The 18,724-nt window shown below is 30.6% G+C and overlaps 3 protein-coding genes across 10 annotated transcripts in view; 2 read left to right on the forward strand and 1 right to left on the reverse strand.

Annotated features, from left to right (window-relative positions):
• LOC145940720 (uncharacterized) overlaps positions 1-18,651 on the reverse strand; it is a 40,350-nt gene extending 21,699 nt beyond the window's left edge. For 5 of the 8 annotated variants that reach the window (XR_014426064.1, XR_014426063.1, XR_014426062.1 and 2 more), the window contains exon 1: positions 14,886-18,651. Coding sequence is in view for 4 of the 8 variants with exons in the window: in XM_083046183.1 (XP_082902309.1) it covers positions 14,886-15,767 (882 nt within the window). In the remaining 4 variants the exon portion in view is untranslated. The remainder of the gene's footprint in view (positions 1-14,885) is intronic. The other 3 variants (XM_083046187.1, XM_083046185.1, XM_083046184.1) reach the window with 3 other exon arrangements.
• The window catches only part of LOC145940715 (dynein axonemal heavy chain 1), an 86,469-nt gene that overhangs the window by 33,751 nt on the left and 33,994 nt on the right, over positions 1-18,724 (forward strand). The window lies entirely within an intron of this gene.
• LOC145940876 (uncharacterized) lies at positions 626-9,352 on the forward strand. Its single transcript, XM_083046517.1, has 2 exons — positions 626-2,463; positions 5,049-9,352. Exons 1-2 carry the CDS (start codon positions 949-951, stop codon positions 6,717-6,719), a joined length of 3,186 nt encoding a protein of 1,061 aa, XP_082902643.1. The 5' UTR covers positions 626-948; the 3' UTR covers positions 6,720-9,352.

Raw genomic sequence — 18,724 nt, forward strand, 5'->3', positions numbered from 1 at the left:
AAAGAGCCGAATCCCTATCACACATATTAATAAAGTTACAAAAGTTTATATTTTTTTATTACATCTTCTATAATGTGTAATAACATGTATTACTACATTTAATGTATTAATGTCTTTTTTGAATATATCATTATTTGTTGATGGATTAAAATTTAAATTGTTATTGCTTTCTTATATAAGAAAAAACAATTTTATTCGCGCTCGCAGCACGCATTTATTATAATGTATTATTTTAAATTACGTATTCGTGTAATTTTATAATCAAACCTTAATAATTTAAGTTTACTAGTCTAAAATTAATACATATTTTAATTCACGTACTATAGTTTAATATATATATTATGATATAGCACTGTAATAAAAATAGTTAAAATAATTGAATATCAAGTCAAACATTTTATTAAATTATTCAAGAATAAAGTATTCAACAATGTGATACTGATGTAAGATCTATATATAGATATATCATCAATTAACCTTTGTTTAACCCAACTGAATTAACGAATGACGAGCCTCGTACAATAAAAATAATTTTGCAAACAGTAACACAATGATATCGAGTAGAAGAAGATTCTTCAGATAATTATTCTGTGACGTATAAATCAGCGCAGTTAAAAAGAAATTGCTTCAGATAAGAAGTAGCAGTCAGTCTTTAGAGTTTGCGCGTGATACATGTATCTAGATAATACTAAATATAGATAGTACTAAATATAGTACGTTGGAATCAGAATAACATCTGCTGTGATTGTGAAAATTTAATTTCTATTCTTGATAAAAACCAAAGACGAAAAAAACTAATAAATTGCAGTTTTATCTATTTATAGTGTAGAATATAGAAACTTTTCATCATCTCGACGAAAACTCTATTATATAATATTATATTATATAATATTGACAAAACATTACAGTAACGATTCCTTCTGACGTATCAATCGAAAAATCAGTGCGATGGAGCTCTTTAGTTTCATTTTAATTATTGTCACAGCATGTCTATGTCTATATCATTTTATTTGGAGCAAACTGTCTCATTTCAAGCGGCTAAAGGTTCCACATGTACAACCGATTCCGCTTTTGGGAAACATGGCGCCTTTTATTTTCCGACGTTTGTCTCTGACAGAAAACATTCGCAAAGTATACAATCTGTTTCCGGATGTGAAGTATTTCGGTTTCTATGAGTTTATGACGCCAGTCTATGTGATTCGTGATCCGGAAATAATCACCACCATTGCCATCAAGAATTTTGACAACTTCTGCGATCACAAAAATTTAACAAACGAAGAACTCGAACCGCTGGTCAGTAAGAATCTATTCGCTTTGAAGGGTGATCATTGGCGCGAGATGCGGAAGCTTCTCAGTCCTAGTTTCACATCCGGAAAAATAAAGATAATGTCCAGACTGATATTTGAATGTGCAGAGAACTTTGCCGATTTCTTAGCGACTGATTCTGGAAACATCGGTAAGACGTACGATATAAAAGATATGCTGAGCAGATACGCCAACGACGTAGTGGCCACGTATGCTTTCGGTATAAAAGTGGATTCGTTCAAGGATCCAAACAACGAATTCCTTCTTCTCGCCAAAGAAGTTGCTAACTTCACCACTGTACCTATCAAAGTCTTAGTAAATAAAAACTTTCCGCTACTCGCGAGACTTCTCAGATTGAAAACATTTAGCTCAAAAATAAAGACTTTCTTTAGAGAGATTATTGCTGACACAGTAAAGACTAGGGATGAGCAGGGAATTATTCGCCCGGACATGATTCATCTAATGATGGAGAAAAGAGATAAGAATCAGGGCCTTGCGCTCGATATCGACGAAATGACCGCCCAAGCATTCATCTTTCTCGTCGCTGGATTCGATTCGACATCATCAGCCATGTGTTTTCTGACACATGAAATCGGGATTAATTTTGATGTTCAGAACAAACTGAGGGCTGAGATTGACGATATTCTCACTCAGACGAATGGCAAGCCCACTTACGAAGCCATAAACCAAATGAAGTACTTGGACGCTGTAGTAAACGAGACTCTCAGATTGTATCCATTGGTAGGTTCTATCGACAGATTATGCGTCAAAGAGTTTGAATTACCACCAGCGACTCCGGATGGTGAATCGATTATAGTGAAGCCTGGAGAGAGCATCTGGATCCCGCATTATGCTCTGCATCGCGATTCCAAATATTATTCACAGCCAAACAAGTTCAATCCCGATAGATTCTTGAACGGTGAAGTAGATAACTCCGTCTACATGCCGTTCGGAATCGGGCCCAGAATTTGCATAGCTAACAGATTTGCTCTGATAAAACTGAAGATTATGATATTTTATCTGCTATCGCGTTGCGAACTTGAACCCGATATTAAAACTAGGATTCCCATAGTATTTAGCAAAAAGACTTTTTTGATGGTGCCAGAAGGCGGTTTCTGGTTAAAATTACGAGCGAGGAAATCGAAGGCTCCTGTTACATAAAGCTTATCGAATGAAAGTGAATGCAAAGATCAACTACATTTATAACTTTATTTCAAGCATGGAATTGTATGTACATCTTTTAAAGTAGTGAATCCATATATGTATATGTATACGCACAACTTTTTTCTAAACATTTTTTTAAACATTTGATATAGAAAGATTCAATATTTGCAAAAATATATATATTTATTTTAAATACTGAAACTATTTATATAAAATACGGCTGTATGTATTATCAATATTGACGTAGTCTTTTTCGTGTCATCTTCATTTATAAAGAGATGATAAGCATACTCAGATTTATAAATAATATTGGATATTAATTGGATGTTATATAATTATATATTACTATAGTTATTTATATATTAATTATATAATCAATTTTGTAAAAAAAATAAAAGCTTATGATGAATTTTTAAATTAATAGCAACTAAATACAGTAAATTTTATATACATTGTAATTTTGTGCAGAAAGTTTTAGATTATTGTAATATTGTGCAGAATATACTCTGTGTAATATAAATAAATTAATTATCATTGAATGTTTCAGCCTAGATGTTTTAAAATGAGTAGATTAAACAGCAATCCATTAGCTTTTATATATTATTAGTTATTATATATATTCCATTTATATTTTTTGACTATATAAATTATATGAATTTTATGCAGTACCTAGAAAGTATATATTTGTAACAAAAATAGCACTTTTTAAAATTAACTTATTAAATTTGTGCTATAAAAAAATATAAAGTAACGATGATAAAATCTGCTTAAAATGTTCTAAACATAAACTTTAAAATTGGTGATTCAAGGTGAGAGCATAAATCGTTATAGTAGCAATACAATTGTACAATATGTTATTTTGGCAATTTGTAAGAAAAATTCATTAAGTCAAAGATTATCAATTTTTTGCTACAAAAGAGTATTTTTCTTTTATTTATACTTCTCATATGTGTATTAAGTGTTGCAGTTAATTCACTTCCGGTCTGCTTTGACTTATAATATCTAGGATTATAATTAATAAAAAATGTTATTTTGTAATTGATGAAAACTAAATTTGAAAGCGTGATAGGTTTAATTTTTTATATCAACATTGTTAATGTGCACACATGTATAAAATATATCATATACACATTTTATTAATAACGTGGCATGCGTATTTATTAGCATGACATAAATAATTAGATGTGACAGTATTAAAAAATATTTTTTTTTTGTTACATAAAAAATAAAAAATGTTATAATTAATAAAATATATTGTAAATATATATTTTATGGAAAATTTATTTTAATTGTCACATTAGTTTGATTATAGCACTGTATCTATTGAACTATAGATATTATATTTAGCTATACACATTTTTATCCATTTTTATTATCTTATGTATTATAACTGCAAAAAACTGTATAAAAATATGAGAAACTATATTGAAAAGATAAGCTAATTTCTATCATTTTTTCTTTAATTTATAAACTGGAATTTTATACAGTGTTGTGCCGTTAAGGGGCACGAGAGAATATCCTGAGATTTCGACTGATATGAGAGTTGGAATCCTGGGATCCACGAATTATCTTACTTCGTTGATTTAGTTTTTTTGAAATTTTTTATTAATAAATCAGTAAACTCTAAATTCTTGATTTGAATTGAGTTCGATTCCTTAGTGCTAACTGCTGATATTGCGCGTCCGTCTTCCTTAGCGACTAGCTTCTTCTCAATGATTTAGTTTGCGACTGCTCTTTATGGATCGGATTTTAATTAGCGACTGCCGTCTGCGATCTAGGTCTCGGTCTTATGTAATATTCGGTTCTTTGATTTTTTCGGAGGGGGTTCTTGGAAACAGGCCCCTGGTTAAAAATTTACGCGTTTCTAATCTAAAGTGCAAGCAGAAGTCGGAGTCGTGACGCTTTGCTTGCGTCTCACGGTTTCGCGTGTGTCTTGCTGCGTTAGCGTTTTTGCGCAACGAGCCTTTAGCGAGAGTGCTCTTTTATGAGCTACAAAAATTATTCTATAATAAATTCTTATTCTTAATAATATTTTAATTGGTCATTCGGACTATAACAACAGTCATAATAATACATTTTTAAAAAATAATAAAATATTGAATGAAATATCTTTTGTCTTTAAGAATATTGAATGATAGCGTAACAGAAGTGAGATTTATACATTATCATCATTAACCTAACTGAATTAATGATAAACTTTATCCATAAATAACATAATCTTGGTAATACACATATTACTGGTAATACTGATAATGCACAATAATGATAACACTCGATTAAAAGAAGACTTTTAGCATAATCTTTGAACATTTATATCTATACATTTTCTATATATATGATATTTCTGGACAAATATATATTGTTTCAGAGCAAACAGAAGGCAGTCAGTCTCTGTATCTCGCGAATCATACATAAATTTTCAAATAGTAAAATAGTGCTTTAATAAAAAAAAAATCTAGTTTTTAAATAAAAGAGAATCTAATAAAAGCCGCGAGAAAGTACAAAACTAGTAAACTGGATTTATTTATATTATAATTAACAATCATATGTACGTTGTTTTGCATGATTAATGTTAATCTAATCAGATTCCAAGAATCGATTGCGATCCTAATGAAAGGCTAATAATATTAGCAAGGCTTGTAAAGTTCTCTTCTCGTGTAATTAATTGCGAAATCAGTGTGATGGAGCTCTCTACTCTGATCCTGATTATTCTCACAGCATGCGTTTGTCTATATTACTTTATTCTAAGGAAAATGTTACATTTCAAGCGATTGAAGGTTCCGCATGTGCAACCGATTCCGTTGCTAGGTAATATGACATCCTTTATCTTTCGGCGTATGTCTTTGGCAGACACTGTAGGCAAAGTATACGATCTCTTTCCGGATGCGAAATATTTCGGCTTCTACGACTTTGTAACGCCGGTCTATGTGATTCGCGATCAAGATCTCATCAGCACAATCACCATCAAAAGCTTCGACAATTTTTGCGATCATCGCAACTTTGTGAATGAAAACGAGGCAATGATCAACAGAAATGTGTTCGGCTTGCGAGGCGATGTCTGGCGTCAGATGCGAAAGCTTCTCAGTCCTAGCTTTTCATCTAGCAAGATGAAAATGATGTTTGGACTAGTATGCGAGTGCGCCGATAATTTTTCTAATTTTCTGACGATAGAATCTGAAAAGATTGGCAAGACTTACGATATGAAAAAACTACTATGCAGATATGCAAATGACGTAGTGGCCACATGCGCCTTCGGCATTAGCGTGGATTCATTTCAGCATCCGAACAATGAATTCTTTGCAATCGGCAGAGAGGCTTTCAACTTCGATGGCAAGCAATCTTTCATGTTTTTCCTGAATAGAAACTTTCCGTTGCTTACAAAACTTCTTAAATTAAGAATGTTTAGTCCAAAGGTGGAGAAATTCTTTAAAGACATCGTCAGCAACACGGTGAAAGTCAGAGAAGAGCAGGGAATTTTTCGTCCGGACATGATTCAATTGATGATGGAGACTAGAAACAAAACTCACAGATCATTTGATATCGACGAAATGACTGCCCAGGCGTTCGTCTTTTTCTTCGGTGGATTCGAGTCTGTATCAACGACCATGTGCTTCCTGGCGCATGAGATTGCTGTTAATCCTGATATCCAAAGCAGACTAAGAGAGGAAGTCGACGATGTTCTTAAGAAGACTAACGGCAAGCTTACTTACGAAACTATCAACGGTATGAAGTACTTGGATGCTGTGGTGAATGAGACTCTCAGATTGTATCCGCTAGTGACTTTCCTCGATAGAGTATGCGTCAAGGAATTTGAACTGCCACCAGCGATTCCGAATGGCAAACCAATCGTGGTGAAACCTGGTACTTGCATCTGGATACCGAGTCATGCTGTGCATCATGATCCTAAGTATTACTCGCAGCCAAACAAATTCGATCCCGATAGATTCCTGAATGGCGATGTGGACAGTTCGGTCTACATGCCGTTTGGTATCGGGCCCAGAATCTGCATAGCTAACAGGTTTGCTTTGATGAAAATGAAAGTTATGTTGTTTCATCTACTATGGCGTTGCGATATCGAACCCGATATTAAGACTAGGATCCCCATAATATTCAGCAAAAAGGCTTTTTTCTTGACGGCGGAAGGCGGTTTCTGGTTGAAAGTGCAAGCAAGGAAATCGACTGCTCCTGTTGCGCGTGAATGCTTATCGAACAGACAGGGAGTTGAGAGCGAACATAAACTGTATCCATAATTTATAAGGTTTACTTCGAGCATAACACTATAAAGAATGTACTTTGTAAGTTATGGCTTCAGTTATGTTCAGCGCCGCAGTTTTTATTTGAAATAGAATTTATTTAATATAGAAAAAAATGTAAAAAATAAATTTCCGTAGTATATACAGAAAATATTTTAAATTAATATTTATTTTTCTTTTAAAAACAATAATACAACATTTATATTACAAAGAATACAAAGAACAAATGTTGCAATATTTTTGCTTTAATAAATGCAATTATTATATTATTATTATTATTTTGTTTCAGTTTGTGATTAACTTCTTAAATCGAATCAAAATGTTATATAAATTTATTAATTTCTTTATTATACGACTTTACAAATGATTGTATTATCATCTGTCGTGCGATCTGATTGTGAGTGTTATATAATATTTTTAAAGAAAATGACAATTTCTATCTTTTCTCAGCGTCGACTATTATTTATTACACTCTCTCTGTTATTTTTCCTTAAAAGAATTTTCCGAGAAATATTATTCTATATACATTGTATCTCATACAAATGTTTTATAAAGAGATTTCACATATTTATAGTATAGTATAGTAGAGCATGATGGTAATAAATTCTATTCTGATGTGTTGCGTGTACTCATACAAAATACATTACTTAAGAGAGAATGTACATTTAATGTTTGATATACAGTATCCATTTATTTCCACAAATGTATAAACACATTTTATACGAGAGATATATTTATATTGACATTAGACTTTCATAATGAATTATCGCATCTTTTATTTGCATACACAACAATTTATGTAAAATGTATTTAAAGATGGTCAGTAGGAATTATATATTTACTTCTGCATATAATAATGCGAAAATAATTGGTATTATTAAATTTGGAATAACGGATTCAAAACAGATTATCTCCATAATTATATTTTAAAATAATTTGTCCCACAAATAAAATCTACATATACTTAAGAGAAAATTGTTATTTTATCTTATTAATCTTTTATCTTTATCTTATTGATATCAAATACATAATACACACTCACATACACACATCTAACAATAAGAAGTATAATTTAATTTTTTTATTTCTTGTGAAGTTTTCTATTATTATTATATAATCGAATAATTATCTTAGTTCGCACAATGTAATAAACATGATATAGTAAGAAATAAGATATAAAAAAATTTATTATTTGTTTAATTTTTTAAAATCTCTCTTATTTTACGGTGTTAAATAAATTCACTGATTATATATACTAATTTAAACTCTTACAACAATTAAATCAATTGCAGACTCTTGTAAAAGAACATGTTCAAGATATTAAGCTTTCGCAATCGGACTATAAAGGTTAAAAGCTTGCAATAAATCTCTGTCAAGTTTGCGTTACAAAAATCAGCTATATATTTATTTCATAGGATAAAAAGTCTGTCACGATAATTTTAGAATAGCTTGTATAATTTTAGAATAGCTTGTATAATTTTAGAATAGCTTGTATATATATGTATATACATATAAATATATATTTATGATAATAATATATATTTATAAAATTTCAATAGCTCAGTCGTTGAAGAGCAGTTGTCCGGAAAGTGAAAAATTCGATTTTTGATTCAAAAACTCACATCTCACATATATTTTTAGTCCGCAAATAATGTTTCCTAGCAATTATTTATTGGACAGAAAAATGTACAAATGTCTTATATAGATATGTGAGTGACCCTGCCACACACACGAATAATAATAATTGTTACGAGTGTGTCTGGGCTCTCGTGCCATGTTCCACTACATATACTTCTGTTTATTTATATTATAATATATTAAATATATTATAATATAAATATAATATAATATATATATATATATATATATATATACATATATTGAAACATATAGCAAGTCTTTATAGTTGTATCAATTGATGTAAAATAAAACGACTCTTACATTAAGTAGTTACGTGATTGTGATGCGTTGATGTAATTGAGAGAGAGAGAGAGAGATGCAAATGAAATGCATTCAAATTACATTTGAAATTATTTTATTTTAATACAACAGCTACAACAATGGACATATAACTTTACTCTCTCAAATTAAATTTTATTTCATAAAAATATTGATATTATTGATATATTATTTTCTTTGCGCGCGTCCCTAAAAACACGATTGTTAGTTTTTTATAATAAAATAAATTTTTTTTTCATTTAGTTAAGAGGGGGAGGCAAAGGATAGAATATATATTTTGACCTATTTTAAATTTAAGTAACATTCAGTGAAGTTCAAGTATATTAAATGAAAAAGTTTTGATTACAAAGATAATATTGCAGTGTATTTCAAACATTAAGAATATTCAATAATTAAATGTTACATAAAAAATGAAAGGAGCGCAAATCACGAGAATTTCGCCCTGAATACCAAAGTATAAATAAGCGATGGTTCTGGTTGAAATGCACTTCAATTCTTTTCTTCGATTTTCTGTCAGAAAAGCAATAAAATTTGAAATCTATATCTGTCTTTCCCTTTAACTCTCGAGAAATGGAAAATTTATTTCAAAGATGTTAAATTTATCCATGAAAGTGCTTATAAGTACAAGAAAATGTACAATGTATCAATTGCTTAATCTATTTTCGTGTCATTTTAATTTAATTACCCCCCTCCCTGTTTATAGAAAAATAATTTCTTTTTAAATTTTATAATATACTTTTACACACACACATACACACACGTATGTATGTATGTATATATTTTGAGAAAATAAATTTCACAAATCTTCTTCAATTAATTTTTTAAAAATATTATTACTAAAATTTTTCATTGCTCTTTCTAAAGCAAATTTTTCATTTAAATGTTTAAATATGATGATTATTGAAATCGTTAATATAAACAATATTAATACAATTTCTGTTATACATGTTTATACATGTTCCAATTAACTTGAATATTTGAATTTAAATAATTTTATTTATGCCTTTCTAATATATTAAAAATATAAAAAACAGAAGTTGATAAGTACACTTTTTTTCATCAAACAAAAAAGTAGAACATCTTTTTGAAAATCGTTTTCAACATTTCTATCTACATTTTGGTCGTGTAGAACGTAAACTTAGTTACATTTTGATAATCTTTTGACGCAAATCTAATTAGTAAATAAAAGAATTAATTACTACTAATAACTACTAATTCTATATACTTAAATCTCATTTTGTTTTTCTTTTTTTATCTTCAATTCGTGTTACTGATAATCTAATAACTGATACGCGCACAAACAACATAATAATTATGTTTCGTTCGATAAAAAGTACGCTAAGCGTTAGCTTTTTCTACTGATACTTAAATATATGTCATTTAACTTTACTTGCTTGCAGATTGGAATCTTTAATATAGCACGCGTCTTTATCCATGAAATCCAAAGAAAGCGACACGAAGAATGCCGCGTCCTACATTCTTTGCTTTTATGTTTTGTTTCGTAAAATAGAATACATATTGTGACATATTACACAACGATGGCGTTAACATTAAAATAAATAAAAAGAGAATTTTATGGTAATATAATATACAAAAATGAAAAATAAAGTATAAATGTATTAATTTTCTTTAATTTTTATTCTTAAAAAATTTAATATATTATTGTATATACTCTGTGTATATCGTGCTTTGTGTTTTTTTTTACACTCGTCATTTACATGTAAAGCATTAAAATATTTTGCCCACAATCACTTTTATAACATTTACATTAAAAATATTAAATAATTAATATTTTTCAATAAAAATATTAAATAATGATAGAACGATATATAAATTGGCAAACTATAATTGTATTGAAATATTATGATAATAATTGCACAGCTAGATTGAAATTGACTTTCTTTCTTTTTTTGGAAACTTGTCTCAGAAATCAATGATATGTTAGGTATTCACTTTGTTACAGATATTTATTTCTTCTATATTAATATCTTTCTTTGATGTGGCGTTAGTATTAAGTGCATTCATATTTAATTCGCTTTTTGAGCGCAGATGTGATATAAATGCTTACAAAAATGTTTACAAAATATGAATTGATACACACACATATATGTATATATACATATATATATATATATATATATATTGTATGTAATTCCATTTCAATGTAATTTTCGAAAAATTTAACTGTGTGAAATGAATTATATGTCTGTCAAATACAATGTTTCTTTTGAAATTTATGAAAAACATAATACAATACGTAAAATTTAGCGTTAGCTCTTTTAAGATTAAAACACGTGCGCTAAAAATTATTCCAATTTTCTATCTTGCTATCATTTTTTTTATATATTGCCCCATTATAGATTTAAATCTCTTTTCTTTCAAAATTTATAAATTGAATGTATACTTATCTTGCATATTGAAAATTGAATTGTTAAAAAATCCATTATTTATTCTTCCAGAAAAATAAAATATCATACTTTTTCTAAATTCTTATTAAAACGAAAATGTTTTAAAAATATATCGAAGCAAATACAAAAAAATATAATCAATAAATCAATAAAATCATTAACATACCTACATACGAAAAAAATTTTTGAAGAATTTTAGCGAGACGGAAATATAAAAATGTTTCTTTTATAAATCTATAAATATAATAAAATTATAAATTTATTTAATTTTAATCATTATTTATTTAAATATATGTGTAAATAATAATGTGTATATAAAAATGCAGATATAAATATATATATATATATATATATATATATATATATATGTATATAAATTTACCTCATAAAAAAGTTGTACTAAAGCTTAATATTTTTTTGTAACAGTCAACATTTTTTAAACAATTGTTACAATATATGTTTTACTCAATTATTAACTCGATAAAATTAACGTTTCTTCCGCTTGAAATTGTTTTTACATTTGTTGTAAACTGAATAAATATTCTTTATTTTGTTTTCAATATTAATTTCCAACAAGAAACGATAGTTTTGAAATTTATTTACTTCTATTCTCAAATAATAACTAATCTTCAATCTTATCTAAAGACGACAGTTTCAATCTCTCCAGCCTTCAATTTCGCATCGAGAAATTCACAATGTAATTGAATATACGCAAAGTATACTGATAAACATCATAACATCTAAATTGATAACAGGATAACGGATAATCATTTTACTTAAAAATTATAATCAAGAAATGCAACTCATTTTTATGTATAAAATTATAAATTTATATACAGGCTATATATATATTTCAAATTTTTTAATAAATTTATGAAATTGATTTTTCCTTTAAATGGATATATAAATATTTTTTATAATTGTAAAATTTCTGCAAATTAATATTTAATCTATTTTTGTTATTAATTCTTAAATTAATTTTAAAAAATCCACAAAATTAAAGAAAAATTAAGATTTAAAAAAAGATCTTTAAAATTCTAAAATTTTTAGAAGGATAAGGAAGATAAGAAATTAATTTTCGTAATATTATATATATATATATATATATATATATATATATATTGTTTTTTTCTCATGCTACTCAAACAGGAAAAAAATTCTCATACAGAAAAATATCTTTCATGTATATGATGTATTTATTTTTCCATAAATATTTTCTCGAAACAAACATTTTATGGATATACTTTTCTCGCGTGGATTGCAATAATGTATCTAACTCGCAACAGATATATTTCGAGATTTACGTCGTAATCTTTCCCGCCTCTTGTATCCACCCACTAGATATCAATGACCGGGCAAAAGGCATATTCCGCGCGATTCATGATATGTCGATAACACATACAGGAGTGATTATAAACAATGAGCATATAGCAGGAAGCGCCAGCAATGCACGCATGTCGATATACGTAAAGATGAATGGCGGTTAGTTATGTAAGCCGCGAGAGTATTTATACGTTGGTCGAAAATAGTCGACGAACCGCATTCGAAGAAGCGGCACGTTCCTTTAATATCACCATATGAATATCGACATACATTTTATATCGAGGGGACGATAGAAATAAAAATCTTGCTTGAACTAAAAGAAGTTGACACGACTTTCTAAATCTGTCTGTAAAAGCGACGATTTAAATATAATTCGACACCTTTACATTTTTCAATGATATCCTCGGTTCAATGATATCTTATTATACTTATCAATTAAAAGGAACAATAATTCATATTGATCCTGTTGAAACGTGTTTCATATGTTTTCAATATAAATCAATTTTTGCCTGTTTTTTTTCTTCTTTCCGTATATCCTTTAAAAATTACGAGAGTGGATAAACTATTTCTAGATTTGTTGATGTTTCAGATTATATATGCTCGTTTCGATGCTCTACTCATGCCAACAGCATATACGATCTATCGCAGGGAGAAAACTCAATATTTCAATGTTTACTTTTAAGAATTTATGACAACATACGTGGGAAGAAACACTTCTAATCGATATCACGAGTGCTATATCCCAAGGTTCTAAAATTTCAAAAGTAATATGAGAGAAAAAGATATCGGAACAAGATAATACTTACAATATTTTTGTTATAAAAATCGTTATCGACATCGCTTAATAATGACATTCTGCTTTGATGATATGCTTACGCATATGAAAAATTTTTTACAATTATAATAAAAAAAATATAATTAAAACAATAATTATAATTTTATAAGAAAACAATAATTATATATGTATTTATTTAATAGTTAATAGTGTCCTGTAATATTCCATCATACACAATAATTTTATATATGCAAACTATTATCATCAAGTGTGCACGTGCATTAAGTATTTAACATACATTATACATTTATTCAGTTAATAGTTGTTCAGCAAAATCCCAGCATCCGCAATAATTTTGTATATGCAAACTTATATAATGAGAGAGAGAGAGAGAGAGAGAGAGAGAGAGAGAGAGAGAGAGAGAGAGAGAGAGAGAGAGAGAGAGAGAGAGAGAGTGCACATATGTACATAAACCATTTAATAGTATCAATTAAGTAGAAAATATTCATACATATATATACACATATACATACATCGATATTTTCCACTTAATTAATACTATTAAAAGATTAATATATACGTACACACTCATTATATACGAGGGTAAGTCAAAAAGTAAAGGGACAAATAAAGAAAAACACATTTATTTTAACCTATGTGGAAAATTTACATATCATTTTTCGACATAATCCCCACCAACATCGATACATTTGATCCACTACTTAATAAGCTTCTGTATTTCATCCTGGAAGAAAGATTTGGATTGGATGCGTAGCCAGTTATGCACCACTGCAATGACCTTCTCATCCGAAGAAAAATGTTTTCCTCGTAGTGCTTCTTTTAATAAACCGAAAAGATGAAAAGAAAAAAGAAAAAAAAAAGAAAAGAAATACTACGAGAAAAAAAATTTTCTTTGGATGAGAAGGTCATTGTAGTGGTGCATAACTGGCTACGCATCCAACCCAAATCTTTCTTCCAGGATGAAATACAGAAGCTTATTAAGTAGTGATCAAATGTATCGATGTTGGTGGGGATTATGTCGAAAAATTATATGTAAATTTTCCACATAGGTTAAAATAAATGTGTTTTTCTTTATTTGTCCCTTTACTTTTTGATTTACCCTCGTATATATAACAAAACATGCATATATATTGAAACATGTAAAGCAAAAATATATTCTAAAGTTTCGTAGTAGTTCAATATATATAAAAGTTAACATATTGTTTTACAATACTTATTAAATATTTTTCAATAAAACTTTAATAATATTTTTGTATTGTTCTCAGATACTTAGCTTACAAATTATTATTTATATAATCTAAAAATTAATAAATTCTTTTAAAAACCTACTAATTACTTTAAAATAATTTTAACATTATAGAATTTAATTTTATATTAAAAAAATTTTTATTTTAAATACAAATATTTATATAGTAATATATCATAATAATCAATAAAAAAAGCGACATAAAGCAATAAAAAATGTTTTATAATTAAAGTGCAAGTACAAATCAAATTATTTCAATTAAAATTCTTTATAATATACAAAAATACGAGACAAGATTCAGCATCATTCAGCAAGACAAAAATTAAATCTTTTTGTGAAAGGAAAGCCAATATATCAAAGTGACATATATGCTGAATATATACATAACATCAAAATGCAATCAACAACTGAGATTTACGAAGGAAACTCACCGGGATTTGATTGAGATTGATGTCGGACTTCTCCCTGTTGGCGCAATTAGCGGTGTAACCGGGCTCCTGGTTGAATCGCCTGCCAAACTTGAGGAGATTTCTCATGATCATGGTATTCATCACGATGATAAGCACAAGCGGCACAATCAGGCTCGCTATGCTATCGATAATGCTGATAATCCGCATGGTTTCTAGATACTCGATTCTCAAATCGCACACCTCGTCGCCGTCCTGATTTTTCACTACCCCGGCAGTGACAAAGGAATATGAGTGGCTGGCCAGGGCAAAGATCGTCAGCACCAGAATGATTGTTTTTGCGCGTGCTACAGTGCACATATGCGGCCGATGGAGCGGATATTGAACGGCGATGAATCTTTCGACGGTGAAAGCGACGATTAACCAAACGCTGAGCGAGCTGCAAACCGCGCTGACATATACCAACGTTTCGCACCAGCCGTCATTGTTGAAGACTCTCCAGCCTACTGTGCTATTAAGCCACACCAGGAGCAGAGACATGAGAAAGCCGAAATCAGCGGTGGCTAACGCAGCCAAGTAATAACTGGAACTGCGCAGCTTCAGATGCGTCTTGAGAAAAACTACGCACGACAAGAGGTTGCCTACCAGGCCCAATAGAATGATGGACGGTATATAATACAGATGGCAAAAATCCAGGAGAAAGTATAGCGAGGTGCAAATTCCACCCAGTTCCTCTTCCATCTCGTAAATCGTCTCCAAGCTATGGTTTTGATAATCGTAGATTGTCAGGTTCGGCCAAACCGTCGGCGATGCTGATCTTCGGAATCGCGGAGACAGATCGCTAACCGTTGTTGGTATCTGATGATACCTCGAAACTCTACTTGATAGTTCTTGAAATGTGAACATGGTTGCACGATGAGACGAGATCACATTAATGGTCGAAGAAAACTCTCTTCGACGATTCTCTTCGTTGCTCCAGAAACGCGATCGGCTGCGCGAGGTGCATCAGCGCGTAATGCACGTCGCAATAATATTGACCATTCTCCAAGCTCGTAGGTGTGACGTTGTTGATATAGACCAGGCCAATGCCGGACTATAAAGTTGCACTGAACGCTTGAATCACGAGTGTGATCAGCTAAATGATTGTCCGATGGAAATTCCCAGCTTTTTTCTCTCGTATCGTATACCTTACCCTGATAAAACCTATTGAATGAGAATGCGTGTACGGCACATAGATTCACGAAGACTCGTTAAAATTGTTGACACGAACACGATAGTATTCTGCGCACTATTACGCCCGAATCGCGCGTGATAAGCAACATTGTTGTTTGATAAAAACCTTGATAAAAACTGTCCCTTTCTTTCCTCCTCAGAATGTCACGCTGCGAAAATCTGTTAGAGATGAATAATGAGAGCTCGGCGGAGATTCTCTAAATTTGTGAGAGCGATAAATATATAAAAAAACAATAAATTTTAAACAATATTGTCGACATTTCAAAATTAAACATCTGGGTACGAAAGTTCAGCCTATTTTAGTCGAGTCAGTTATCCGAAATCAGTAGTCGAACTAAAAGCTACTTGATCCGACACGATCGGTTGCAACGCGGACGCATTCCACTGCGAAGAAATGCGCGGCAAAACGATTGGAGACTTTCCAACGTCGCTGACACGTATTAGCGTAGGTATTGAGCGCAGGATTGCGTTTAAATGTTCGGACATCCCTGTTTGTTTGACACAAATTTGTTTCCCCCTGTCCAAACGTCTATCTAAGCGGGTGACATAACCGTTTACACTTTCAGTTCGATTACATCCAACTTAATTGCATTTCCAGAGGAAATGTAGTCAAACAGTACTGTTTCCGCACTCGTTTCACTCTCGATCGATACAATTTCATTTAATAATGTGCACACTCGCCCATTATTTCACCTATTTTTATCCGAATTTCGCAGTAATTTATATTCATTTTACTCTATGAAAGCATGCGCGTTAATTCAATTTTCAGGAAATCACCATTACATTCATCATTATATTCATTTGTGTATAAGTTGTTCAATTGGTTCAATGATAATGTCTGAATGATAGGAAATTAAGTTCTGATGAAATCCGTATCAAATTGTGTGCATAAGGTGAACGAATTTGCGAGTTCACTGAATAACTCGCAATCAGAGAGATATCAGAGAATTGCTGTCTGTATCCGTGCTATTTCATATAATACATTTTCTGAAGAGAACTTTTAAGCTACAATTGGCACGTTGAAATGTTTGGTGCTAATGAGAACAAAAGCGACACGTTCATTGTTCGCAATTCTGTTCAAACTCTCTATATATTTCATTAACGCGAAAACGAGAACGCAATGCATTTACAGTTCACTTAATAGCCTTCCGTAATGGATTTCTTAATTGTATTTTCCATTTTTTTCCGACTATTTCGCGTACGACTTATCGCGAATCGAGCAAGTCGCGCATTAAAAATTGATTTATCGATCTACAGCTTGCGATACATTTGAGAGCGAGATAAATGCGGAAGTATGTAGTGAGATTGATAAACAGCGCGCGTGTTTCCGCAAGAATGCGATTTCATCGTACGGCTTACATTCGTTACTCGCCTCAACCTTGACTTGAATAGCTCCCGAATTTAGCTAGCGTATCTACATTTTGACTGATTCAGCGATCGTAATTTAATGCAGGAGGATTTTATACGCATCTAGATATCTCGCGTATTAAAGAGAAAGGTACCTCATTTGCGCAGTTTTATTTTCTTTTAATTACTTCTCCGTGTTGCTTTATGACAGCTATCGCGTCGTTATTAAATTATCAAAGACGCCGACTTACCGTTTAATTAAATTGCACAGTCACTGATTCACACTTCACAATTTCATTAAATGTACGAAGCATGCCTCGTTGAATAATTCTTAAATAATCTTGAACTCTCGTTTGAGAACTATATAATGCTACCAGTAGCGTATTTAATTGTCACGTGTCGCAGAGAACAAAATTATATGTATTATCCGATTTTCTACACGACATTTCATCATTAATTCTGCCATTTCCCATCTTTCCGCTTATCACCACACACAGAAAATTTAAAAACGAAAATTGAAGATAAAATATTTATTCTTGATATAGCGATGTTGTACAGCATTTTAGTAAATTTGTTTTAAAATTTTCATCATTATCTTAATCTGTGACGATATCTTTTTAATTCGTTGCAAAAAATATAATTTAGTTTCGTTGAATTAATTCTCTTTAAGATAAATAATCTCTGGATCTCGTTAAAGCACTAATTTCTTTTGCTCAACAATATGTGAAATTATGACACTCAATTAAAACACCCTCGAAAAATTTTCAATCGTCGAACTTGTCCGCTGATTGTAACTAAAAAATACAATGTATTCTGCAATTTTCGTTGAAATTGAACTGGGATTACAGAGAATTTTTCTATCGGCTTTATGGATGTGATAATCAAACTGTCAGGGATTTATACATATAAAAAGCACTTCAGAGTTTTCAAACGGAAATAGAAACGATTCGACGAAAATAGTACGTATTAGTTGCTATCTTCATTTAAATTTAATCACTCAGCAGAATGTTCAGAAACTTTTTAACAATTCCAACTCTTCGAGAATTGAGCTGTAACATGCAATCGGTACAATCCAATCGGAAGAAGCTCCGAGCTTTCGAACACGATCTAAACGTTTACACACGAGAAAAAGATATATTCCTCGATTAATATAATTAAATAGGGTCACACCATTAACGCGTATATAGGAAAATGTGCGCGTCGTGCGGTGGGAAACGTCGTCGGGTAAACTGGGAACACGGGCTTCTATGAGAACGCATCTGTCCCAAGCCGAAAAGTTCCGC

Source organism: Prenolepis imparis, unplaced genomic scaffold (genome assembly GCF_030444845.1).
Source record: "Prenolepis imparis isolate NDT839.2.m4 unplaced genomic scaffold, iyPreImpa1.0 SCAF_9, whole genome shotgun sequence".
In the NCBI taxonomy this organism is placed as follows: domain Eukaryota; kingdom Metazoa; phylum Arthropoda; class Insecta; order Hymenoptera; family Formicidae; genus Prenolepis; species Prenolepis imparis.